This window comes from Pantherophis guttatus, chromosome 9 (genome assembly GCF_059756535.1).
Source record: "Pantherophis guttatus breed Tessera chromosome 9, ASM5975653v1, whole genome shotgun sequence".
Taxonomy (NCBI): Eukaryota; Metazoa; Chordata; class Lepidosauria; order Squamata; family Colubridae; genus Pantherophis; species Pantherophis guttatus.
In genome coordinates this window covers 11,236,002-11,263,588 of record NC_142071.1, presented here as the reverse complement: position 1 = coordinate 11,263,588, position 27,587 = coordinate 11,236,002, and the positions used below count along the sequence as shown (strand labels likewise).

The following is a 27,587-nucleotide window of genomic DNA, read 5'->3' as shown; positions in this document are numbered from 1 at the left end:
ATATGATACCAATAAAGAAGAATATTATAGCTCAGGGTTGACATGAGGGGACCTTGGTGCTCTCTGAGCTTCCTTGTTTTCTTTCATTACCCAGACTAGGTAACATCATTAATGCTAGTCATATATATGCTATATATGCTAGTATATCATATGAAACATAGATAATATATTACAATGTAATACAATAGAATATAATACAATAGAATATATTTAGGATAGTTAAGGAAATTAAAAGCTATCCATTTTATTACTGCATAAGCTGAACCCAAGTCCCCCCATTAGATTTAAACTAAGAATAGAAGAGAGAGGGAGTTTCTGAAACTTTATATAACATTTCCAATGCTACTTTTCCAGGTGCTACTTTCAAGTCATCAGAAAAGTGGCATTGCCCCTTTAAGGGGAAAAAAGATAGTGACGTAGCCCTTTTAAAAAAGGAGAGCACGAATAGCTCTCGCGAGATTACGCACGAATAATCCCACGAGAGGTGTTTTCTAGTGCAAGATGGCGTCTGCTGGAGTTGGGGCCTCAGCGCCTGAGGATGGAGGCGAAGGGGAGGCCACCCCACCGGCTGTTCCGGAGCCGATGGCTGGGGAAGCTGCGGGGCCAACTGAGCAGGGAACGGGGGACTCGGAGACCGGGTGAGACCTGGCGATATGGCGGTCAAAGAGATCGAAATTGGAATCTTCATTTCTATTGGCTAGGAGTCTAAAATCCAGCGGGGCACTCCTATTGGCCGGAGGTCTCGGATCCGCTTCTCATTGGTCAGAGTTTTGACTTTCCGCCCAATGAACTCCCTCCGGGTTCTTTCTGCCTGCCCGTCGAATCCCGGCTTTGCAGGAAAGCTTTGAATGGCGAGAGATAACGAGCCTGTCTCCCTTCCAGATGTTGAGACTACAGTTTCCAGAATTCCCAGCCAGTTGCAATTAGTCAGGCCGCTGTCTCATTTAATTTAGTCCTGACAACCTCCATTTGCCCTGTTCCCTGCCGGTTTTTAGGTGGTGGAGACTTCCAGATTCCTTTGGGAACATAAGAGACCCAAGTTCTCTGTAGGGCAGGGGTTGGCTCTAGTCATACAGCTGCATTCGCCTTTTGCTGCAGCCTGAACTCTCATCTCTATTGATTCCAATAACCAGATATGTTGGTTTGCTTGCCTCTTGGGTTTGTTGAGCTGCAAACCACAATTTCTGGCTGACTGTATTGCATGAGCAGGCAGGCGGCATATGAAATATTTAAAGCATGGATCAACAGATTATGGTGTAACTCAAGAAGTCTTCAAACCTGGCAGTTTTAAGACTTGTGGACTTCAGTTCCCAGAATTCTCCAGCCAGCTATGCTTGTAAATGTCACCAGCTTTGCTGTTCCCTACTCTGGAATCAGGCTAGATATTTCTCCAGCATTATTTCTTCTCTGCTGCTTCTGATTCTTTTAATATGTGGCTGGTGTTGATTAGACCGTAACTTGGTTCCCATCCCATGCTATGCCTCCCCTTCTTATTTAGTGGCTACTTTGGTTAGTAACCATTCACAAATACAGTGGAAATAGAAATTTAATTTCCAACCAATGTGCAAATTTAGGACCAAAATCCATGCATCTGACTACAAGAGTGGGAGAACTTAGTCTGAATGAGATTGCAGCTTGTCTTTGTCAGTCACATGTTTACTTGGCACTAAACGAGGAGTGATTGTAAAACAGCTCCCCGGTTTGATTCCTGTTCTCTTGTTAAAAAGTATGAGGTTATTAGTGATGGTGAGAAGGACATCTTTCTGCTTAAAACCATTGAGTATTGCTTCTGAGCAATTAACTGAGCTAAAAGGAAAAATAGGCTAGGATAAAGGCATTTGCTATGCTTCTTTATTGGCAAATACCAGGTCAGGTCTGTTATAGTTACCTGACTGAGAAGTAATTTAGTCTTTTTACTGTGGTTTTTGATAGCTTTCCACTGAGTTTAAACATAATCTGGTGCTTGGAGAATAGTTGAGAATAGATCAACTGGAGTATATTATATTTATCCATGTTCTGAGAACCAACCTTAAAACATCCCTCCAAAGCTAACCTGTATGATAAAATTATGGGGATAAAATTATAGGAATGATTACTATATATGCTGTAGTGAGAAAAAAAATGAGTTACACATTTAATTGACTAAAAATATGCATATTTGCCAACAAATAGTTTTACAAATTGAAGTGTCTGTCACAATGAGCCCTCCTTAACTGTTCAACATAAAAGAAAATCTAGTGAATAGAAATGCTTGAGACGACTCAAGCCTTCCCTTTTAAGAACCATTGAAAAAAAAATATTGCAATGGAGCTATGGTTTGTACACCTAGATCTACATTTTCCCGAGTCAATGAAATGTTTGTCAAAGCAGATTCAGCCCTGGTACTTCTGATTAAAAGAAGTACCAACCCTGGTATTTCTGATTAAAAGGATAAATATGTAAAAAAAAATAGCATCCTATAGTTTTGATTTGTTTTCAAGAAAAAGAAAAGATAGCTTGCTTTGAATCAGCTTTTCTCTATCTTAGCTTTTTAATAATAGCATTTTATTAAACTATGTGATTCCTGCCTGTTAGTAATGGGGGGAGGGAGGGAGTTGTTTGCTGTAAATATAAAGGTAAACAGCTTTTTGGGATATTGGAGTAAAACAAAAGCATATAAATCTCCAAATTCAGTTTAAATTTAAAAATGCTAAATGCTAGAATCAATAGATTTGTTTTCTTAAACATTTACACTTAATAAAACAAGTTATAAACCTGTAATAATGACTTTTAATGTCTTTCAGGGGTGATGCATCTCTAGCTGATGTCACTGCTACCCTGGAAACAGAATCATCCAGTGGAAAGGATGCCTTGGTGTGTAAACAAAACCTGCACTGTAGATATAAACCATGTTTCATTATTGATGTGTGTATGTTAAAATCTTTCTAATAGATGTATGCAGATTGGAAGTGATTGCATTTTTGTTTCCAGTTTGAAAAGTAAATGGCAGTGTAATTTGCAGTTGAAGCTGATTGGACTTAAAAATTCTGTTGGGAAAAAGTATATACATTTATGCAATTCCTTCAACCCTTTAAATTAATTTGACGGTACTTGATTTGATAAATCATCTTAGGAATTCAGTTTGAAGAGATATTTCAATCAAATTGAATATTCATATCAAAGTTCACATAACCATACTAAATAAGGCTGATTTGACAAAAAGGTAAAAATCCAAGATACTGAAATCAGAATCAAGTGTTAGTTTTGCAGTTGTGTTTAGTCCCACAATATATGTCCTGGATTGTAATAAAAAATGTGGAACGAGATAATGTAAAGAAATCTCATCCATGAAGTTGAGCAGGTGGGTATACAGTGGTTTCATAGGGAGACAAACCATTCATGCTTACTGGAAGGAAAATATTTTAACTGATCTTGGTGGCTTTTTGTTACCTTTATGCAAATGTTGTTACAGGAAGGTGTGGGCGATGGTTCAGAAGTCATGGATAATCAAGCTAGTTCTGTGGATGAGGATAATGGAAGACAACTTGGAGAGATTGAACTGCAGTGTGGAATTTGCACCAAGTGGTTCACTGCAGAAACATTTGGCATTGATACCACGTATGTAGTACCAGCATATTAATAGAATCTCTCTTGATCAGGGACAGATGTTCAGTAGAAGTAATCAAAATATTCTCTCCAATCTTTCCAAAAGAGGGCAGCATATGCTTATATCTGAGGTTGGTTTCAAATAATTAGTGGTTATCAGTTGAATTTGAAACTTCCCTTGTTACATAAAAATGGCTTAGTTTCATTAACATTTTATTTACATAATTCTTTACAAACAAACAAAAACTGAGATTGTTCATTTTATTTTGTTGTTTAGCAATAGACTATTGGCAATTACTATATATTAAAAAACATCTTGTATGGGAACAAAAAATGGCTTCCTATTACATTGCAAGAGACATTTAATAGAAAAAAAACGATAATACCAGAGTATGAACCAGCATCAAATGGCTGTGTACCAGGCTTTCAAAATTTTTTCCAGTTCTTAATATCTGCCACAAGATGTTAGAAGGCCATTTTAAAATATCAGTTCTGTGATTCAGTTGAATATCTCTAGACTTCATTGTGGCTGCTTGTGATTCCCATGTGCCTGAATTTAGATATCACCCTAAATGATAATCCAATTTATGAGCCTTTGGCTTATTGTATTGTGTGAACCCAGACAGTGGTGGATTATTTAATTAATAGTGACTATGCAGAACATGATGTAACACAATATTATAGATGTTTTTAAATACACATAAACACATCTTCCTACTAAGATGTTAGGGGCTGAGGACCTTCCTTTCCTGTCTCTGCTGTATTAAGAACATTAAGACCTGTGTATATTAATTAAGGCAGTTGTGATGTGTAAATTGTAATGCTTAATTCAGGGGTCCCCAACCCCCAGGCTGCGGCTCACTACTGGGCCTTAAATCATTCCAAACTGGACCAAGGAAGTGATAGGGTTGCTGCCGCTCGCACAGAACCATCCCCTCTCTTTTCCCTCCCCTCCCCCCACCAGTCCACAAAGCTGGAAAGATTGGGGAATCCTGGCTTAATTCATTTGGTTTTGAGTATATCCAGCCATTTTAGTAGAATATTCAACTATTTGCGGGGTGAGGATTTACATATTTCCCCTTAAATTTCCATGAAAATTTGAGGCTGGTTGTTTGCAGCTGTTTCTCTGAAATGTTTGACAGCCTTGGCTAAAGCTGAGTGGGGAAATGTTGTTTTGCTGGCTCATTGTGAACAAATAATCCTAAAGCTGTAAACATCTATATAGTTAATCAGCAGAGTGATAGGACATTTATCTTTTAAAAAAAACCTAAGGGGTTTTATGAGCTGTCATCTACAGGCCAATTCTTAGTCCAGTGCACATAAAATAAACAGACTGAAAGCATGGTTTATTCTCTACCTACTTCATGATTTGAAACCATTCTAATCCGTCTGTATAGAGCACCTCATACAAAACCAGAGCTAAGCAAGCATTGACTTCAGATGTCTCAAGAAAGTGCAGGCTCAGCTGAAAATCTGAAAATAGTTTGTGTCACTTGGTAATCGGATTTATGGGAGTGTTACTCACTGGCTCCAAATTTGGTAGTTGGCCTGAAGACTTTATGTTCAGAGATCTTGACTTTGATGTTCAGATTACAAAAAGGACCAAACAAACTTACCTGTTTTTGTCTTTATTGTCTCTATCTATGTCTATTGATGAGGGAGAGGAGCAGCAAGGTGCTGAATTGCTAAAGTTGGAAAGAGTCAGGTTGTGTGTCTACAGTTTTCCTCTATTATTTGAGAAGGGCTTGAGATATCTTTAAGCATTTAGTAGGCGAGTTAGCTTTTAATTCAATGTACCTCTTCAAAATTTTTATTAATATTGCCTCTAGATTTATGCTTGAGATATGGGTGAATGGGCAAGAGTCTTGCAAAAATTATTTTTGGTAAATGGCTTAACCTGCCCATGTGTTATTTTACTGAGTTTATAAAGTTACTGTACATTTTTCTTTCATCTGACTTATTGAGAACAATCACTGAATTATTGTTTCAGATCCTGCCTTCCTTTTATGACGAACTACAGTTTCCATTGCAACATTTGCCATCACAGTGGGAACACATATTTCTTAAGAAAACAAGCAAGTAAGCTGGTAGAAAAAAGTTTCTATTCTTGACTTTTCCTCATTCTCTTTCATATTTAAATTACAAACTACAGGAGATGTGATTGTCTTCAGTACTCTTAATCCTTTATCTCAGGAGTTATTAAGCCATTAACACTGTATGAGATATCTATGGAACAGGGGCTGAAAACTGATTGGCAATATTACAGCTGTTTTCTGTGGTTTTCTAGATGCAGAGTAAGTTGGGGGTTTTTTTAACCAAAGTCCAGCTTTTTTGGGCTGCAGTGATTATAACATTAGCCCATTTAGATTAGAAGGTCTACATGCAAACATAGGGTCTCTGACTGGCCTATTCCCTTCCCTGGTTTTATTGGTTGTTCATTTTTGAAAATATTGGCCTTACAGGCAGTCCTTGCTTAACAACAGTAATTGGGACTGGAATTTCTATCACTAAGTGATGGTAAAATGCAATGTCACATGACTGCACAGCTTAGCAACAGCAGTTCTGCAGTCCCCAGTTACCATCATTAAATGAATCATCATGGGTCATTAAGCGAGGACCGCACATGATTATATCTTTTTATTTCCTGCCAGCATCCACTTTGACTTTGCTTGTTGGAAGCTGGCAGGGAAGATCACAAATTCTGGTCTTGTTTCTGCAGGATACTGCAATGGTCAGAAATCCAGGCTGGTTGCAGAACATGCTGGTTGCTGAGCACATGGATGGTGATCATTTGACTGTAGGGGCACTGTGATGGCCAGAACTTTGAGGACCAATCTAAGTAGCACTTGTTTAGTTGTTAACTTGGGACTACCTGTATCACCAAAACTAAAAGGAACATAAATTCATTGAATTTATCCGATTTAACATTGTAGCTCTCATGTTAGCTCTATACACAATCAAGACTCTCTCAAGATATACAGTATTATCTTTCTCTCTTCTTTGCCCATTATTAAACCAATGTTGAAATTTCCTCTATAACATTTTTTTCAGTCACACCTCTCTTAACTCCTGATGTTTATTTCAGACTATAGAATGTTATTGAAGAAGCTGGTCTCCTTTCTGTGTCTCTTTTCTTAAAGATTTGAAAGAAATGTGTCTTAGTGCCTTGGCGAATCTGACTTGGCAATCAAGGACGCAAGACGAACACCCCAAAACCATGTTCTCAAAAGACAAGGTATGGATAAGTTTTGGACCTCTAGAATGGCTAAATCATGTAGTATAGTTTTGCTAATGGGTAGTGAAAGAAATCTCTTACCAGAAGAGTAAGATTAAATATTGATTTAATATTAAAAATATTTATCTGCACTTATCATGGCTAGGCAGCATTCAAAGCCATTTAGTAGAACAGTGCAATTAAAAAATTTCCGTGGAGCCAATGCAGTAAGTAGTAGGCCATTTCTGAGATGAGTAAAAGTATTTTCCAAAAGTTTGCAAGAGCTAAAATTCTCAGAACGGCTTCAAGAACAGTTTCCTGGTAATTGACTACGAAGGGAAGCCTGATTTGGTAGCAAGGATTCTTAGGATGGTTTAAACTTTTTGCCCCCTGAAAAGTGAGTGCTTTGTGGTTTCAGACTAATGAGAATAAGCTTTGTACATTTTGTTGAATGTTGAGAATCATTTCATACTCCTGATAAGAGGCCATTAGATCAGCCATGCTCTCTCATGCTACACATCTCCTCATAGAAAACTTACATTTTCTTGGCAGGAATGTATGTTAGAAGAGCATTCAGTCATATATCATGCTGTTGATTCAAAATGTGTGTGTATGAAAGAATGTGTGATGTAATGGTTAGGATAAGGAATAATACTTCTCAAAATAACTTTATTCAAAGGGTTCTTATGAAGAAAAAGATAGAGGGGAGAATGGGAATCACCTTGAAGGGGAAATGGGTGGCATAAAAATGTAATAAATATATTTTGAATTGTGCTCTGCGAGGAAAGGCAGAGTATACATCCATTAAAACTTGGTGAAATTTGTTCCTTCTATGTATTTGTCACCCACTCAGAATTCCAGGTTATCTCCATGAATTACAGAAGCTGCCTTTACCTCTGTTTTAATCTGCACCTTGCCTTTTGTGTGGGAAAGCAAAATGATTTTTTAGAGCAAACTTTAATATCAATTTATCAGAATAACAGAGTTGGAAGGGACCTTAGAGGTGTTGTAGTCCAACCTCCTGCTCAACCAGGAAACCTTATACTGTTTCAGACAAATTGTTGTCCAATCTCTTCTTAAAAATCTCCAGTGTTGTATTACCCACAACTTCTGGACATTTATCCTTTGGTCTAGGTTGATTCTCTCCTTGAGAGGTTTCCATCTGTTGCTTCTTGTCCTGTCTTCAGGTACTTTGGAGAATAGGTTGACTCCCTCTTCTTTGTGTCAGCCCCTTAGATATTGGAATACTGCTATCATGTCAACTCTACTCCTTTTTATTAAACTAGACATACCCAATTCCTGCAACCGTTCTTCATATGTTTTAGCTTTCAGCTTGCTTCAGTGTATTTAGCTTAACCCTGTTTATATTTATAAATCTCTCTCTTATAATGAAAAGACATATAATAAGTGGTTAGTTAAACTTGGTAAATTTCCTGGGCTGTTAACTTCCCTGTCATCATTATATTTGATTTTTCCCCCCAAACAGGATATTATACCCTTTATTGATAAGTACTGGGAATGTATGACAACACGGCAAAGACCAGGAAAAATGACTTGGCCAAACAATATTGTAAAAACAATGGTAAGTCAAGATGAACAAAACTGCCATTTTTCTTATTGATCAAGTTTCATTACAAATTGGGAAAAAACGCATTAGTGAGTAGAGTTAACACGTTTTGTTTTGTAGTTCAATTTCTCACTCAGTGGTGCAGACACTGATATTCAATTTTGGACTATATGAATTGCATCTGATCTCTGCAGGAGGTGTTTGAATCAATCTTGTTTGAATGCTTTATTCTAGTGTAAAGAAAGAGATGTGTTTTTGGTAAAAGAACATCCAGATCCAGGTAGCAAAGATCCAGAAGAAGATTACCCCAAATTTGGACTCTTAGACCAGGTAATGTCAGTGATATAGGACATCTTCCAGTATGCTGGCAAAATTTCACCACAGGGTAAATATAGATAATAACGAGTAAGACTTTGAATTTGGACTTTTTCTGAGCAATGGAAGGTTCTAGGAAGGTAGAAAAGTTCCAGCTGGGCAAATATAACCCAGAAGATTACAGTTTTGGGGAGAAAGAGAAAACAACCATTTGAACAGAAGCAATGCCTTTCACTAGTAGGTAATAGGACAGAAGTCTGGCTTCTGCCAAAATGTCCTTCCTTGAAACCTGGGGGTAGATAGTCTCACATAGACTATTTCTTTCCCGCAGGCCAAAGATGAACATCTAAAAAATATGGCTGGAAAATTATTTTGAAAAGTTTTCCATTTGGTGGTTGTTCAGTGGTTGACTTGCTAGTAGGATGCTAGTTTTTTTTTTTTTTTTGAATGACTGAAATTGCTTGCACCTAAGAACAGCAGCACCTGTAGAATTTACCTGGGGGAAAAAATCCACCACATAGTGGGATTCGTTTCTGAGAGAACAGGAATTGTAAGATATTTATTTATTTATTTATTTTTAAATTTGTATACCGCCCTTCTCCCTGAGGACTCAGGGCGGTGAACAGCCAAGTAAAAACATAAACTACAAACATTAAAATACAATTAAAAAGATATATATAAATTTGGCCCCATGATTAAAACAATAACAGACAATTAAAAACATTTTAAAAAGTATTAGGCCAGCCCGGCTTGTTGGAAAAAGAAGGTTTTAAGGGCACGGCGGAAGGCACCGAGGTCTTGGATACTCCTTACCTCTGGGAGCAGCTGATTCCAGAGGATAGGTGCCCTCACAGAGAAGGCCCTCCCACTGGGGGTCACCAGCCTACATTGTTTGGCTGATGGCATCCCGAGGAGGCCCTCTCTGTGGGAGCGCACAGGTCGATGGGAGGCCGTCGGTAGCAGCAGGCGGTCTCGAAGATAACTAGGTCCTATGCCATGATATAGGATGTGTTGACAGCTTTCAAATCTTAACCAATTGAAACAGTTGCGAATTGGAAAAATGTCTAAAAGTTTTCTTTGCTTGTTTGAAGAAATACACTTTTCTTTCTTTTTAGGACCTTGCTAATATTGGTCCTGCATATGATAACCAAAAACAGAGTAATACTGTATCTACTAGTGGAAATCTAAATGGTAAGTTTGTTTATTTTTTTTCCCTGAAATGAGGAAACATGAACTTCAAATTTTCAGTCCTCAGACTCTGTAGTTGAACATATTTTCTTTATAAATCCAAATATAATTAAGTTTACATCCATTTGTTTATTTTTGTTTCTTGTTTAGGTTTTTAATTTTTTTTTGTTCTTTTTTTTTTGTTCTTACAGCAGTAAACAAATAAGTACAGTAGTGGCCAAAGTTGTGGAAACCTTTTGGGAAAAGTGTATTTTTGAGGTTTGATGACTCATAACACCACTTTTTTTTGGAGTAGTACCATAAAATTATATATCAATGGAAAGATAATTTAATCAAGAATGTAATGCTTTTCAACCTTTGTTTGAGAGATAAAAGTGACTTTTTTCATGGAGTTCTAGATTTTAGGCCAAACTCCTACAGTCTCCGCCCAACTCAATTTCACATTGCATTGCACCATTTCATCTTGTATACATAGATGATTTTCTTCTGTCATGTAGGCATAGTCTCTTAATTCTTCTATCATCACTTCTTGTTGTGCATCCTTTCCTGCCTTTACCAGTGTGGTTTTGTAGTGACTGAGTCTCCTTATACCTTTCAAAAACTTAGAAATTCCACCTATGATTAAGTTTCCACCATTTTTTCTTCTAATTTCTTTATAACTGTAGTCTTGTTCACTTAATAATACTATTTTACATCGCTTTCTGGGCAACCAGTCAACTCTTTGCACCATTACTTTAATTTTACTACATTTTACAAGCTTACTAAATGAAAGAACACAAAAAAACACTAACCAACTTGATAGCGATCACATAACACACTGACAAATGTCCTCCTCTCAGCTTCAATACATGACATCAATAACTGAATCTTACTGCGATCTAATTGGCTCATTGCCAAAACAAGATGACACCTGATTGGCTGTCTAAACACTCATGCTCATTTGCTACAATCAGATGAAGGAAAGCTACCTGATATCAACCCAAGCAATCTTTTTCTGGTAATTTGGCTATAACTTTTCATAGAATACAGTTAATTGAACAAACTTTGTTGCATTACATTCTTGATTACATTATCTTTCCATTGGTATATAATTTTATGGTACTACTCCAAAAAAAGTGTTGTTATTAGCCAGCAAACCTCAAAAATACACTTTTCCCAAAAGGTTTCCACAATTTTGGCCACTACTGAAGTTAAATTAGATTGCAGTCCTATGCCTGATAGCTTAAAACTTCCACTGTATTAAATGGGATAAACCCCCAGTTAAGGGTTCATAGGAATACATCTTTATTGAATTGATTTTGATTTATTTAAGATTAGAAGCTATGTTGAAGAATTCTTTCTGGATTATGTTTACATGAAAAGGCATACCATATGTGTATGTGCTTGAACCTATGTTATTTATTGTAAGAAACTATGGATTCTTTTTCAGAATTGGGAGAGTATAATTTGGCTAACAATCCCCCTCCCCGCCCCATTTAATAATTGAGCGTCAACTAGAAAAGGAGTCTGGCAAATTTAAAAATGTAATCTTAAATAGAAAAAAATATTCCAATAGTTAATTCAAGCATGAATCTGTGGTTATGCATCTTACTTACTCTAACTTACTCTATGGAGGTTCTCATTCATCCAGATCATGGTTTTCCCAAGGGTGCTTTTATTTTAAAGGCAACTGCACTTTCTGGGGTTTTTAAAAGACATTTCCTTTCTCATCTGAGAACTAAAGAAGCTTCTTCAACGAGAAGCAAAATGTCTTAAAGAAAAATCAGAAAGTCCTGTTGCCATTAAAATGAAAGCACTTTTGCGAACAGCTGTATTTTCCAAACTCATCTGGAAGTATATTTGTACTTCTAAAGATCCCCTTATATAGTTCAGTTGGACTTGCACAAAAACCTTCTCCAAGGATTAAATCTCACCTAATCGTATTCTAAGGATAATGCAAATTTAGAAGGCTCAATAAAAATTGATTTCCCTTTAATTATTGGATTCAGTTGCCATTGCAGATAGGTCCCATGGAGGGAATGAAAAGGTTGGCTGAGAAGTAAAATCCTTTCCTGCCAATCCATTTGGATTTCATAGTAACCCTGGAGGTTTCATGCTTCCTCGGAATAGGAATAAAGAATAAAGACTCAAGCCCCCTGGTTGTTCTGTCCCTCCTCTGCTTAGCCTGTTTTCATGCTGGCAGCAAAAGGAGGTTAGCCCTGTCCTCCATTTCTGAGAGGGAATCCAAGGAGAAAAGGAACAGAGAAATTCTCAGCCTTTTAAGAAGTTATTAAATGAATTTTCAATGACTTTGATTTCTGAACAGACACACAAGGGTGGGTATTATTGTTTTGTTTCCATTTCATGTTATGGTGTTTTGTTTTTACGTTATAACTTGACAACATGGTGCAACTTCTGTTCTTACAGGTGGAGCCTCTTTGGGAGGTGAATATTTGCTTTTCAGCTTCCTAAAACTTAAGTATTGTGTGAAAAGCCTTCCCCCCCCCTCCTTTGTTTTGTTTGGCCAAATTGTTGTAGAAACTAAGTATAATTAGGTAATCCCAAGCCTACCACATAAATTTGTAAGTGGAATGTTTACACCTTTAATATGAAGTATTTACAATGGTTAAAAGTCATATTCTCCATTTCATTATATGGAGACTTGAATTTTAATACAGTTTAATTGATTGATTTGGCTTCTGTGGAAGAGGTTTTGATGCAAGTATGTAGATATGTAATCTCGGTTCTTCCTGTATAAAATAGGAAGAATATTTGTCTGGGTTTTTGTGTAGCGTAAGATTGCATAGGGTAAATGTTGTTCCTTATCCTGAGCTTTACTGTATACAGGTAATCCTCCACTTATGACTAGTCACTTAGCAACTATTTGAAATTACAACAGCCCTCTCCCAAGAAACGTACGACCAGAGTTTGAAGTTCCAGTGGTTTCCTTTATGGTCACATGACCACATTTTGAACACACAGCAAACGGCCCTCAGTTACAGGCAGTTTCAGTGTCCCGCACTCCTGTGCCGGCACTTACAACATTTTTATTGGAAACCAGCATTTATTCTGGTTTCGGGGGGGGAAAAATCCCATAGCAAACAATGGGTTTGGTTAATAACCATGGTATTTGCTTTGCAATCACCATGTTTGCTTAACAACTACCACAAAAAAGGTCATAAAATTGGATGAATTCCTGTGATCATCCGCTTACCAACCTCTTGCAGACCCATTTATGGCCATAAGTTGAGGACTACCTATAAACTTAAAGTATTGGAATATGTATTTTAGAAAACACAAGTTTTTGCTCTGTCTCAATAGGCTGCTAAAAACTGAAATAAAGCATTCATACAACACTGCCTTCTGAATGCAGACTATCAGTTTTTACCCCACTTAGTATGCTCCTCTATAGTAGCTCTTACTACACAGTCCTAAGAGAAGGCTGGTTCATGGATTTTGATCTTGGACAAGAGAAAAACTCTATTCAGACACAAAATTTACTGGTTAGTAAAACATGGCAAGGTTCAGATATGCTGTGACAAAATGTGATTTATTTCACTTGAACCTAGTATATTACCTGAATCTAACCATTGTATTTTATATGTGGATGGGAGCAAATGACAAAAATTTTGTCACAACCTTGAAATGTCAGGATGCCAATTCCTTCTATGTCCATTTCATAACATTGCAGACAAATCAGGGGCAGAGCTTGCAATGTAATGTCACAATACATATTTGATTATTTTGACAACACTGTCTGAGTTGTCCTTAGCAAAATAAACCATGTCTGGACAAAGTTTGCTTATCTGCCTCAGTTTAAGACTGTCTCAGTCATAATACTGTTTGGGTGATAAATTCAGTATCCTCATGTTTCCCAGATGTTAGTAGTTCAAGTGTTTATAATCTGCTGAAGCCCCAAATCAGTCCTCCCTGATTTTGAAAAAGTTGCTTAAGCCAGCCTGGAAATAGTCCAACTCCATGTGATAAAGAATCTCTTGCCTGAATTCAGGTAGGAAGTTAACACTCCAGAGATGCAAAGAGAGAAGCTGTTGTTTTTTTTATAAGTGAACCTACCTTGCAATAATAAAAATAAAAATCTGTACAAGTAAGTCCTCCACTTAAAACAGCTCATTTAGTGACCGTTCAAAGTAATAACGGCACTGAGAAAAGTGACTTAGGACTGGTTTTTGCTGTCACGTGATGGTCACGTGATTCAGAGGCTTGGCAACTGACTCATATTTATGACGGTTGCAGTGTCCCTGGGTCATGTGATCCCCTTTTGTTAGTAACAACTGGGTTACTAACTTAGCAACTACAGCGATTCATTTAACAACGATGACAAGAAAGATCATAAAATGGGCAGAATTCACTTAACAACTGTCTTGCTTAGCCACAGAAATTTTGAGCTTAAGTTGCCCAAAATTTGGGTTGTGGTTGTAAGTTGAGGACTACCTGTATTTCAAATTAATTGGTGGTAGAACCGAAGATAATATTCCCTTTAAGGACTGTGTTTCTGTGAACTGGATTCCAAAATTAGAATAGGCCAGGAAGTGAACAAAACATACACTGTTTTTTTAGAGCAGTGAAATTCTGCTTCCCACCTGCTTCCCATTTGGCCTTGTTGAAGTTCAAAGATACCCAAGGGGATTAGGGCTGATTCCCCAATCATATCAATAGATGACATACGATTGTGGTGTTTCTCTTTCCAAGGGAGCCTTGTGCCAGGAACTAGTGGGAAAGGAAGAGGGGCCAAACGCAAGCAGCAAGAAGGAGGAACTACAGGAACAGCCAAGAAAACCAGGAGGTAAGTCCTGAGAATTTGGCTTGATACAGAAAACATGAGAAAAGGAGATTAATATTATTCTGTCGCCAGGTAGTCCTGACCTATAATCATTTGTTTAATGACCGCTAAACACCACTTAAAAAAAGTGATTTAAGATCATTATTCACACAACCATTGCAGCATTCCCATGGCCATGTGGTCAGAATTTGGATGCCTGGCAATTGGTTCATATTTCTGGTGGCTGCAGTGTCCTGGGTCATGTGATCACCCTTTATGACCTGACAAGCAAGGTCAATGAGGAAACCACTTAACACTGTATTACTAACTACTGCAGTGATTCATGTAACAATTATGGCAAGAAAGGTTGTAAAATGGGGCAAAACTCGCTTAACAACTGTCTCGCTTAATAACAGAAATTTTGGGCTCAATTGTGGTTGTAAATCGAGGATTACCTATATTGTTATTTATTCATTTATTGCCTTTCTTGCATAATGTTCCTACCAAGAGGGAATCACTTAGCTCACAAGTTTTTCAAACTTGGCAACTTTCATATGTGTAGACTTCAACTTCCCCAGGTAGCATCTTAAAATTGCCCAGTTTGAAAAACACCGAGTTAACTCATCAGTGAGAATATCAGTTACAATATCAGTGTAGAAAATCTTGGACCATTTGTACACTATGTTGATTTGGAAGTAAAAACATGAGAGAGCAGACATCTGAGGGACTTCCCAGCATGCATATATCTGTCTGAGCATAAAGACCTTTTTATAGCTGCTATCAGAGACTGTTGTTTAAGTTGTTTTTGTGTAGCTTCTCACAGCCTCCTCAGGGTGCCATCAGCCAATCAATGTAGGCTGGTGACCCCCAGGGGGAGGGCCTTCTCTGTGGGGGCACCTACCCTCTGGAATCAGTTGCCCCCAGAGATAAGGAGAATCCAAGACCTCAGTGCCTTCCGCCGTGCCCTTAAAACCCACTTTTTCCAGCAAGCCGGGCTGGCTTAAGAAGAAATTTTTAAATGTTTTAATTGGTTTGTATTTTTAATTTTTGGGCCAAATTTATATATATTTTAATTGTTTTTTAATATTTGTATTTCATGTTTTTAATTCTGGCTGTACACCGCCCTGAGTCCTCAGGGAGAAGGGCGGTATATAAATTGGAAATAAAATAAAATAAAAATAAATATGAGTTGGCAGCAAACTATGGAAAGCAATGATTTTTGAGTTGCAACCAGCCCTTCTGTTTTTAGGAAAAGTATTGAGATATTCCTCCTCTTGATCTGTACTACTTCGTTGCTGTTGTATCACATTTATATTATTTATATTTTTCTTTAGATAATTGGCCATTTTGTGGTTTGCCTAGAAGAGAAGGAATAAATTAAAATTATGATCGTGATCAACACTGATGAATCAAAAGGATCTGTTCCTCTCTCTTTCCTTGCTTGGAAGGCTGAGAAAGATCTGCCCTTTACTGATTCATTTTGTTTCCACAGTGATCCTTTGTTCTCTGCTCAGCGTCTTCCACCTCATGGCTATCCGTTGGAGCACCCTTTTAATAAGGATGGGTATCGTTACATTTTGGCAGAGCCAGACCCCCATGCTCCTGACCCAGAGAAGCTGGAGCTAGATTGCTGGGCAGGAAAGCCTATCCCTGGAGATCTCTACCGAGCCTGCCTCTACGAACGGGTCCTTCTAGCTCTGCATGACCGAGGTACCAAGCTGCTCGATCTCATTGGATGTTTCCCACATTTGGTGGTCAGGGATGCTAAAAAGCAGTGATGGTGCAAAACTGAATTCTTCTCTGTGTTTCTTAAGAGTGAGGCTGTTTTATAAAAAGAAAACCAGCCTTGAAAGTTGTGTCACAGATCTCCGCAATGTGATCTTGGGATTTTATGTAAGTAGATCATAGAGCTATCTCAAGGGAGCATAAGATAAGATGATCTTATTTGTGGAATTGTATAGAAGAGTCATTGGGGGGTGGGGGGGAGGAAAAACAGCAAATGGCTCATCATAGGAATTCAGAAAGGCAAATACAGGAAAGTCTGTGTTTGGAGATGATTTCTGTCATTGGCTTTTTTTTTTTTTAACTGCAAAGCAATGCATAATTAAAAACATATTTGAGTGATGGTTGTAATTAATGGGCTTGTTTGTACTTAAAAAAATCCATAGTTCAATTCCCGGCATTTTCAGGGAAAGGCCTTTTAATATCTTCAATATCTTGAAGAGCAACAGAGTTCTAGAGAGCCGTTGCAATGGCAGGAAGATTGGTCTGGAAATTTCCTCCAAATAAAATATCCAGTACATTTTATTTGCATTGCATAGGGTAGTTTGCAAAAATACATGTTTGTTCCTTATATCAGAACATTTTCTGACTTGCACCATACGCTTTCTAAGAATAAATTTTGGAACTGTCAGACTAACCTAATGCATTGTATTTGGAGTTAGGATTTGTCAATAATTGCTAATCAAGTTGACAAATTGAAAACATTAGTGCAATAAAAATAAGAACTAGAAGTTCACATTGTATGTTGTTGGCTGTCAATCAAAATATACTGTAATGTATTAAACAAACTACCAGGAATGTGAGATACAGCAGAGAGGAGGGTAGTGATACTTCAGAGACTTTCTGTTCCCAGGGGTCATTTAATTTCTTCATGATCAGCACTCACACAGATGTTTATCGTTCTTTGCCTTTCTCCCACCTGTTGCTGCAGCGCCTCAGTTGAAGATCTCAGATGACAGGCTGACAGTCATTGGAGAAAAAGGGTACTCGATGGTACGAGCCTCACATGGGGTGCGAAAGGGGGCCTGGTATTTTGAAATATCCGTGGACGAGATGCCACCTGAAACGGCTGCCAGACTTGGGTGGTCTCAGCCTTTAGGTAAGCTGCTGCTCCTTCTTTCATTAGTTTGTGACCTGTCACTTTCTTCCATTGAGGACCTCGGGTCATGTTGCAGGCATTGGGCAAAGGAGCTTTGTCACAGACCCTTTCTCCTTTTCATCTTCCTTGTCCTTAGAACAGATTCACAGCATGGTGGCCTAGAGGTGGAGATCTTGCCTCACAATCAGGACTCTGTGAGTTTGATCCTAGGTAGCGGCAGATATTTCTCTTTCTGAGCACAATGAGTAATTGTCTCCTATGAACACCGCATAGGGTCAGGAGGGGCATCTGGCTAGCAAACGCTCAACTCCAGTCACCCCAACTCCACCTCGATTCAAAGGATTACAGGCTCATTAAAAGAAAAAAAATCCATAGAACATAGAATCATAGGGCTAAAGGAAAGTCTTCCATACATTCTTGTTGCATAGGCAAAGATACTTATAGAAACAGCTGTACCATTCAAGGTACTAGGATCAGCTAGCAAGGAACCAAATTTAACTTCTTCTACTAAAATAACCACCCCCATAACATTTTGAAGCATTCTGTAGACAAATGCAATCAAGTACTTGACAAACGTAACATTTTGTTTTCTACAGGAAACCTTCAAGCTCCTCTAGGTTACGACAAATTCAGTTACTCCTGGCGTAGCAAGAAAGGGACAAAGTTCCACCAGTCCATCGGTAAACACTATTCATCAGGTTACGGCCAGGGGGACGTGCTTGGTTTTTATATCAGCCTTCCTGAAGACACAGAAACAGCTAAATCCCTGCCAGATACCTACAAAGACAAGGTGGGTCTTCTAATTAAGCCTCATTTTAATAGAGCTGGCTGGGCATTTCCATAGGATGCCATAAGAGCTCTGGGGTTTGTCACTGAAATTCTAGGATAAACTGGGAAACTAATCGGGCAGCATGTCTTAGGATCCTAAATGTTCTTTATATAAAACATGTGAAACTTGTGAAATACACTTTGTGTATGCATAGTCAGCCAAGTATTTGTTTGTTTGTTTAATTCATATCCCACCTTTATTATTTTTATAAATAACTGAAGGCGGTGAACATATCTAAACTCCTTTCTCCTAGTGTCCCCACAACAACTCTGTGAGGTGAGTTGGGCTGAGAGTGACTGGCCCAAAGTTACCCAGCTGACTTTCATGGATAAGGCTGGTCTTGAACTCACAGTCTCCTAGTTTCTAGCCTGGTGTCTAAATCAAACTGACTCTCAAGTAGATGGGCTCCTAACAAATGTCTAACACTAACCCATCCCTAACAAATGTGTCCCTGAATACTGAGTTCTCTATTCAGTCTGCAACCGAAATAATTAAGTTTTTTTTTTCTAACTTTTTATTAACCTAGGAAGGAGCTGGTCTGTCTTGATCAGAATAAGTCATTGCAAGCAAATAACAAGCAGGAATGAAAACAAGGGCTGCTATAACTTTCTTGTTTTAATTGAAATATATTTCTATCTTGATTTTTCAGGATGCAGATCTTTGCAATGTACCTTAAAAGTTTGGTTCATATTTACAATCCTTGATATTTGATAGTTGCCCATGTGCTTTTCTCTTGCCTACCACAATCCATAAATGTTTCTATTCTTGCTGAAGGTGGCAGGCAGCAAGGAACAACTCCTATCTGAATTGTTGAATTAATCAGTTGAAGTCACATTTGTGTCAATAACCAGCAGTTGCATTTCTGTCTCATCATTGTTTTACAAATGAATTTCTGGCTTTGATGTCTTCTCCCATGTGTCCTCCTTAGGCTTTGATCAAGTTCAAAAGCTATTTGTACTTTGAAGAGAAGGACTTTGTGGACAAAGCTGAGAAAAGTTTAAAGCAAGCTCTGGGAAGCCAAGTAAGTTGGTCTTTAGAAGCAGACATTGGGCTGCTGAAAAGAATTGCATGTTGTAGAATTGGAAGAGCCCTTTTACATCTGTGAGTCTAATACACTGCCTCGGTGCAGAAATTCAAAGTAACCCCACACACACCAAAAAGAAAAGAACAAAGATGCTAGCTAGCCTCTGCTCTGGGTCATTGATGACTAAGATACAAATCTTGAGTTTCGGCTAATGTGGAGGAATGTGGGAAGGACGGTGATATCAGGAGGGCTACATATTCCCCCCTCTCTGCCTTAAATCACAGTATAAATTTATGATAGGCATCTGTAACTAACTCTGAATTGAAATCAAATTGTTTGTTGGAGTCGCCCCATAAGATTTTTGCTTTGTCCCTGTGTTCAATACCATTGTGAAGAGTTTGTATATTTTCAGTCAGGTATCCTCAACAAGGGCTGTTATTAGAGTAGAAATTTGTGATTTCTGTGGACGGCTCGTCAAAAGCTCTTCTCCTTAGAAATACTATTTGAAAATATACTATTCAAAACTTTGCTTGGATGTTTTATATGATATGTAATTCAGTTTTGGGAAGCTTGTGGCTTTTTTTCCCCCTCTAGCCCCCCCCCTCCCATTTTTTTCCCCTTGTGCCTGTCACAAGTCTTTAAATGATTCTCTGGTTATTTTAAATGAACTTTGGGAGAGCTGAGGCTCTTGAATAGTTTCTCAACTGCAGAAAGAGCTTTGTCCGCTGCATTTTGAAGATTGCATAAAACTATACATTGCCCATCTCTAATCTCAGCAAATTCTTAAGAATGTTTTCTTAAGAATTCTGTAACACCAAAAATAGTTTTCTATTTTTATAAAATGAAAGAGTCAGATTGTGTGATTCATTTATCTCTTGGATGCTCTACAAAAGCCCTTTCTGCATTTTTTAGGAGAACACAGGGTGGAACCTGAAGGGCCTATATGCCATGTGCTATTAAAACACAAGTGCAAAAAGGACATGTTGCAGGTCAGAGTGAAATATCCAAAGATTATAGTTATGCTCTGCTACTTGTGGTGACAAATGTTTGTCTCTTTTAGATAATCTTCTATAAGAATGGTACCAGTCAAGGAGTTGCATACAGAGATATTTTTGAAGGTGTTTATTTCCCTGCAGTATCTCTGTACAAAGGCTGCACGGTATGTAAAAGCTGAGGATCTCAGTTCTTTCAGATCTGGTTGCTTTGGGGCTTGATATGATGTGGGAAGGCCTGACCCCTGAAAGCAGGCTCATCCTAGCACAAGGATTGTGGATCAGTGACACATCTGTTGATGCGAGATTGTGCTTGCCCCCACTCTCCCCAGTCACGGCTCCACAGCATCCATCCTTATCTGCTTGCAAAAGGTTAATAGACAGCAGGGTCATCACCTCTGCCTTCCCGTGGCTGCTCATCATGGGTCTGAAAATACCACAATAGCTGATTTGAATTAAGCAGGGGAGTCAATGTTGAGTGTATTGGGAGAAATATTTGCCTAAGTCAGTCTTGAATTTATCAACATCAGTCTAGGAGCCGTCTGAGGTCAAGAGAGCTTACAATGGCATATAGAGTAATGCAGAGGTCTCCAAGCCTTAGACCTGACTGTGGCATGCCAGAAACTGGGCCACACAAACAAGCCAAGCCCCACCCGGGGGATGCAGGCAGCACACGAAAGCACGTCCCCTCCGGTCTGCGGAAAAACCTCCCTCCAAAGAACCAGTCCCTGATGCCCAAAAGATTGGGGGCCACTGGACTAGTGAGAGAAAAATAGATAACAGTTTCTCCTCTGCAAATTTACCTGGCTAGTAGGAGAAAGAAAGGGGGAAAAAAAATTGTTTTGGCATGTGCAGAAATGCAGATTTCTGGAGGAAGGCTGTTATCCGGTTTCTCAGCAGAAGCCTTTTTACAGGTAGTCGTCGACTTACAACAGTTCGTTTAGTGACCATTTGAAGCAGGGTGATTTGATTTAAATCAAACTGATTTAAATCACAATTTAAATCACTAGTCAGTAAGGCTTGGTTTAAATCATAGTTTTCTACATAAAGACTAATTCTTGCTGGTATAACTTTAATATGCAAGGAGATGAAGATTTTTAGAATAACAACTTTTCATATTAGTTTTTTTATCCCCAGTTTAATAGGTTAATCATTCATATTTGGACAACTTTTCTGTTGTACTTAGGAAGGAGAAAAATAATCATTACCTTAATAATAACAATTTAAATAGATTTATTCAACTGAAACAATAACTTACAGCATATGTTATTTGCTTAAACAAACATCCATATTTGTTAACTAATTTGGCTAAATATATATATATATATTTTAAGAAACTTAGACTGTCAGCCCAGCCTACACATGAAAAACTTAAATACTGTCCTCTGTAGCTCACTCGTCATCTTCATCTTCTTCTTTGTTCATAATCTGGAAAAGAAAAACAAGCTTTCCTGCTTTATCGGGTCCCAAACGATTTCTCAATTTAGAATGAATGAGTCCAAAGGAAAAGAATATTCTTTCAACGCCTGCAGAAGAAGCTAATGCTGTTACAAGTGAAATCATTACTTGAACAGTCTCTAAATCCAAGTGCTTAAGTGACTTCCACCAGTTCACTGGCGTGACTTTCTTTAAAATATCTTCAGCAAACATATATTTCTTGAATGATTCCCCCTTAGCTTTGAAGTTTATTATAGTTGGCATTACAGATGGATGATTGCTGGATACCCATGTCATAGCTAACTCCTCTTCCTCAGCACTTAAGTTTTGACCCTGATACTGGATATTGACAATATTTGCCAAAAAATGAGCTGGAGACAGTACTTGTCCCATTCGTTTTTTTAATGCTTGTAATTTAATTCTGTCCATGTGTAGTTCTGTTTTTAAGTGTTCACTCAGTTCCTTCCAAATTTCAACAGCATCAGCAATAAAACAGCTATTTTTCTGTATTTTGTTTAAAGCTTCAGAGATGGGTTTCAGAATGCTCAGCATATGTTCAACATTTCTCTTAAGCCCAATGTTGAGGATTTTGGCCGTGACAGCGCCATCTATTTTATGTCGATTTTCTTCACGAACTGTCATCAGAATAGGCCAGTTCTTGATATACTGCTCAAAACAGTCCACCACAGAGTTCCATCTAACATCTTGTGGGAGCGTTAGCTTGGTCCCACCTATCCTTTTCAGAGCTGCTGCAGCAAAATGATTGTTACGGAAGTATTTAGCAATTTCAACAACATTAGTCTTTATTTCTGGAACACTTAAGTCTTTGGCTAAGAGGTGCAGCAAATGAGCACTGCAACCATATGTTATTAGCTTTGTATTCCCTTCCTGCTCTTCTAAATTTCTTCTCATCTTGGATACATTTGCAGCATTGTCTGTGACCAAACTGCATACTAGACATTTGAATTTTTGTTCACATGTTATTATAGCTTTTACTGCAACTTCTTGTAAGTATTCTGCTGTGTGTGCATTTCCTGACGTATCAATTGTTTGTGCAAGGAAGACTTTCCCTTCTTCTGTTGTTATACAAGCACATACAATAGGATCATTGTGGACATTACTCCACCCATCAATACTTAGGTTAACAATTCTACCCTCCAGAGCTGTTGCACATTGCTCCATTTCTCTGTCATACACTTTATCCAGCAGTTTCCCTGCAACATCTGCTCTGCTAGGTGGACTGTATCCTGGTCTCAGTGACTGAACCATATTAATGAAATATGGGTTCTCAGTCAGACGGAAAGAAGAGTTCGTTGCATAAACAAACTGGGCAATTTTTTTATCAATTAACTCTTTCTAATCTGCTAGTTTTTATCACAAACTTATCTATGGTGGTTCCAGGAGGGAAGGGTTTTTTCTTTCTTTTAGGTGATAGTGATATGTGGCTGTGGGTGTCTGATGATGATGATGCTAATGAAGCACTATCCTGGATGGATAACTCTGAAACTGTAGAACAGGAGGATGGTGATCTTGAAGGTGGATAGTTTCCAGAATCCATGAATTCCCCTAAACAAAGTCAATGCTGTTATTTTATTGTTTATACAATTTCTGCTTATTGTACACAGCACTGCCCCAAAAGGAATATTTGCTTTTCTTCATAACTCTACCAAATGACAGTAACATGCAGTAATAATAAGAAATATAATTTTGCTCAAACATGACAGTTCAAGGCAGTCTTTAGAAATATGATTCAATAAAAATGTTTACCAACCTGAAGATCCTGCCGGTTCAAATGTGTTTCTTTAGTCATCTTCATCACAGCACTTCTCATGATGTTGCCTCATTCGGGCCACCAGGCCTTGCATTTCTTTGTTGCAGTGTTTGCAGTTTGCACGCATGCCTGCCTTACCGATAGGTAAAGGAACTTCATTAAAATATTGCCAAACTGGGTCTCTTTTACGGCCTGCTGCCATTATAGGTTTTTTTCCTCCAAGGAAAGAATGTGATAAACCTCAGGTCATACACACAAAAAGATCCAAAGACTTGTCTGTCTGTGGCTGTGCAGTATTGTGCTCAGAAAGTTTCACTTTCATTTTGTACTGCTTGTCTGCTTGCCCCTTCCTCCTCACACTTAGTTTCACTTTCTTCTTGTGCAGATCTATTCCATTCCAAACAATCAGAAAAATATTGTTTCTATTCTATTCACTGAACTTATTGAAACTTAGCACTGAAGGGGTTGATTCTGTATTCATAGGTTTGTAGAACAATAGGATTAAGGTCTTTTTCTCAACATTTCTCAAAAATGTTATAACATTTTTGCTGTGAAGAAGAGGCATGTGATCTCTGCTGAGTCAAATTCAGTTTTGAGAACTGCAAAAGTAAACCAAGCATCTGTGATAATACCTTGTAGGCAGAGAAACTGCCCAATAATCTTACAAAAACCTCTGGAAGAGCATGACATTGTGAATGGATTAATGGAATTTATTTACCAAAAAAATTAAACATATACAGCCTTATTCTACATAATTAAAAAACCAATCTTTATTTCATGATGGAATAACCTTTGGATGGTAATATATTTTCCTCAAAAAGCATTTTATTTAAAAAAATCCGATTTAAATAAAAAAAATCTGATTTAAATAAAAAAAATCTGATTTTTTTTATTTTTTTAAAAAAATCATTGATTTTTATCCATCCTGATTTGAAGTTACCACGCCACTGAAAAAAGTGAGTTATGACCATTTTTCACACTTGTAACCATTGCAGCATCCCCCCTGCTTACGTGATTTACATTAGGATGCTCGACAACTGGTTCATATTTATGACGGTTGCTGTGTCCCAGGGTCACGTGATCCCCTTTTGCGACTTTCTGATGAGCAAAGTCAATGGGGAAGCTAGATTCACTTAACCATGTTACTAAGTTAACAACTGCAGTGATTCACTTAACAAATGTGGCAAGAAAAGATGTAAAATGGAGCAAAACTCACTTAGCAACATACATTTTGGGCTCAATTGTGGTCGTACGTCGAGGACTACCTGTACTAGTTAAGAAAAAAAGTTTATATTTTATAGGCTGATAACTGAAAGGGAGTTTGCTGTGCCACAATCATAGAAATAGGAGTGTCTGACTTCTTTATAGTAGTAGAAAAATTTGCAGCATAGTAACTTCTTTCCTGTAATTATTTATAAAAGACCCTGTAGAGCTGTATGAGAATGTAGGTCTCCCCCCTTGTTTTAACTTAACACTTTTTAAAATAAATTGCTTTATTTGGGGTAAAATTGTCCTTCAGTCTTTTCCATTATAATTCTCCAGACCAGATGCATCCTTTTTTCCCAATAATACCTGTTGAAATATTGCAGGTGCAGGAGGCAGTACTCAGCAATGCAATAAACGAAAATAAACTAAAATAGAATAAATTTCCTCTTTCATAGGTTTCTATCAACTTCGGGCCCTATTTCAAATACCCACCAAGAGATATTAGTTATCGCCCGGTAAGTTGATGATCAAAATGATGTGTGTCTTTTTTAACTGATGTGATCAAAAGCTTTTTGTGCAAGCAATCTGTACCACCATGTAACACTTTTCATGTAAATGAAAACCTCTTTCATTGGCCAAATTAATTTTGTTTCTAGTAGGAGTAATACATGCACATTGGCCCCTGTATAAAATTATACAGATAAAGAAAGAAATAACTTTGCCAGTCTAGTTATGCACTGACCATGTGTAGCTCCTGAAGGTTGTAGTCAGTTGGCTGTGCATTTATCCTGTCAGCAAGATTTTCTTCTTAAAAAAAAACAACTCTAAGAATTCACACCAATTGCTAGACTATTTGGCTGTGGTCTCATTCACAGTACACAGACATGCCGTTTCATCATTTTTTTTTAAAATTTGATTTATATGCCGCCCTTCTCCGGAGACTCAGGGCGGCTTACAATGCATTAAGCAATAGCCTTCATACTTTTGTATATTTATACAAAGACAGCTTATTGCCCCCACAAACTGGGTCCTCATTTAACCTACCTTAGAAAGGATGGAAGGCTGAGTCAACCTTGAGCCTTGGAGAGATTCGAACCAGCAGTAAATTGCAGGCAGCTGTGTTAATAACAGGGTGCTTTAAACCACTGTAGTACCAAGGCTCTTATATTTGACAAAATATATGTGGATATGGTTTGATTTTCAACTTAAAGGAAGAGGAAGTTGACTAGAGTCAACTGCAGGCAGAAGTTCTGCCGTAAATGATATGGTGTAAGCCACTTAATTCCCCCCTTTTTGTGATAGTCTTTAAGCGACAGATCTCACTGGAAGAAATAACCCATTCATTGGCTGTTAGAAACCAGGAACAGAAAAAGGAAGGATTTGGCTATGCTTTGGTTTAGCTGTACTTTTCTTTTTAAGGAAAAGTACAACTGTCTCCTTCTCCATCAATGAATATGAAGTGGCCTTTGGTGCCTGAAAAAGCAGATCCCATGTAACGTTCATAAATTATCCAAGAAAGGAAAAGCTTAAAAGTAGGCTGGATGAAAGGTGAATATATCTTACCCAGTGGTGGGTTGCTACCGGTTCATCCAGGATCAGGCGAACTGGTAGTGGCAGTGGCGGGACAGAAGTGTCCCATGTGCACAAGCACGTGCACGCCCACAAGCAAACAGGTAGCGACAGGTTTTGAAATCTGCCCCTGATCTTATCAATGTAAGCAGTGATGTTCTGCATTTATGTTCCCTCTGGGCTTCGGTGACTCCTAGCACCTTATATTTATTTATTCATTTGTTTAAAACATTTATTGGGCTGCCTATCTTGGGAAACACTGCTCTGGGTGGCTAACTGCAGTAATAAAAACACAAGCATAAAATCGTCCAACAAACAGACAAGAAAAAATCCAAGCACATTCATCCAGAGTCACCTTATAAGGGACATGGCTGGCATAAAAATTTAATAAATCTATACAGGCCTTCCAGCTCCAGCTTTGCTACCCCAATGCCTGGGAAAAAGGCCAGCTGTCAGTGGCTTTCCAGAAAGCTAAGGAAGCAGGATCCTGCCAGATCTTAAGGTTGGCACGAGTGTTCCACAGGGCACGAGGCCAGTATGCAAAAGGCTCTGCAACATATTACCAGTGTGTTATCACTACTGAGTGCAGAACTCTTTCAAAATGCCTTTGTCCCTCCACCAGGAAATGGGTAATAAAGGAGCCGTGGTGGTGCAGTGGTTAGAATGCAGTGTTGCAGGCTAGTTCTGCTGACTGCCAACAGTTCGATCCTCACTGGCTCAAGATTGACTCAGCCTTCCATCCTTCCGAGGTCAGTCAAATGAGAACTCAGATTGTTGGGGGCAATATGTTGACTCTGTAATCCACTTAGAGAGGGCTGTGAAGCACTATGAAGTGGTTTATAAGTCTAAGTGCTATTGCTAGTAACAGGATCCCACTCTCTCATCCCCTCGAAATCATGTCAAGAATTGCACTGTTTGATTGACTAATATTCTGTTGCAGACTCTTATACTGTTTTTCAAAGTGTGCACATGCAGACTCAGTCTTAGTTGCTTTGTATGTGAACACTAAACCAAAGGAACTCGTCCTTTTCTCTCCCTTCTTGTAGGTCAGTGACATGGGTTGGGTCGCTGTAGTAGAGCACACGCTGGCAGACGTCTTGTATCATGTAGAAACAGAAGTTGACGGGAGACGCAGTCCACCTTGGGAGCCTTAAAAGATGCAATGTATTTATTTTTTATTTTTTACAAAAAGAAAAAAATGGTAGTGGTAGAGGGGAAAAAGTAATAAATGTCTCTTTTTTAAGTTTCTA

General features: G+C 38.2%; 1 protein-coding gene across 6 annotated transcripts; it reads left to right on the top strand.

Moving 5' to 3' along the window:
- The first annotated feature begins 455 nt into the window (after positions 1-455).
- On the top strand, positions 456-27,587 carry ASH2L (ASH2 like, histone lysine methyltransferase complex subunit). Of its 6 annotated transcripts, XM_087875656.1 has the most exons (18): positions 456-638; positions 2,784-2,853; positions 3,452-3,597; positions 5,576-5,664; positions 6,726-6,820; positions 8,286-8,381; positions 8,601-8,696; positions 9,797-9,872; positions 12,276-12,293; positions 12,436-12,441; positions 14,526-14,652; positions 16,121-16,338; positions 17,342-17,509; positions 18,106-18,299; positions 19,267-19,359; positions 20,423-20,521; positions 25,224-25,283; positions 27,384-27,587. In XM_087875656.1, exons 1-18 carry the CDS (start codon positions 502-504, stop codon positions 27,489-27,491), a joined length of 1,896 nt encoding a protein of 631 aa, XP_087731782.1. In that variant the 5' UTR covers positions 456-501; the 3' UTR covers positions 27,492-27,587. The 6 variants fall into 6 exon arrangements, with proteins under 6 accessions (XP_087731782.1, XP_034292761.1, XP_034292762.1 ...); XM_034436870.3 differs by lacking the exon at positions 12,436-12,441 and having other exon boundaries at positions 14,559-14,652; XM_034436872.3 differs by lacking the exons at positions 456-638; positions 12,436-12,441 and adding an exon at positions 828-1,137 and having other exon boundaries at positions 14,559-14,652.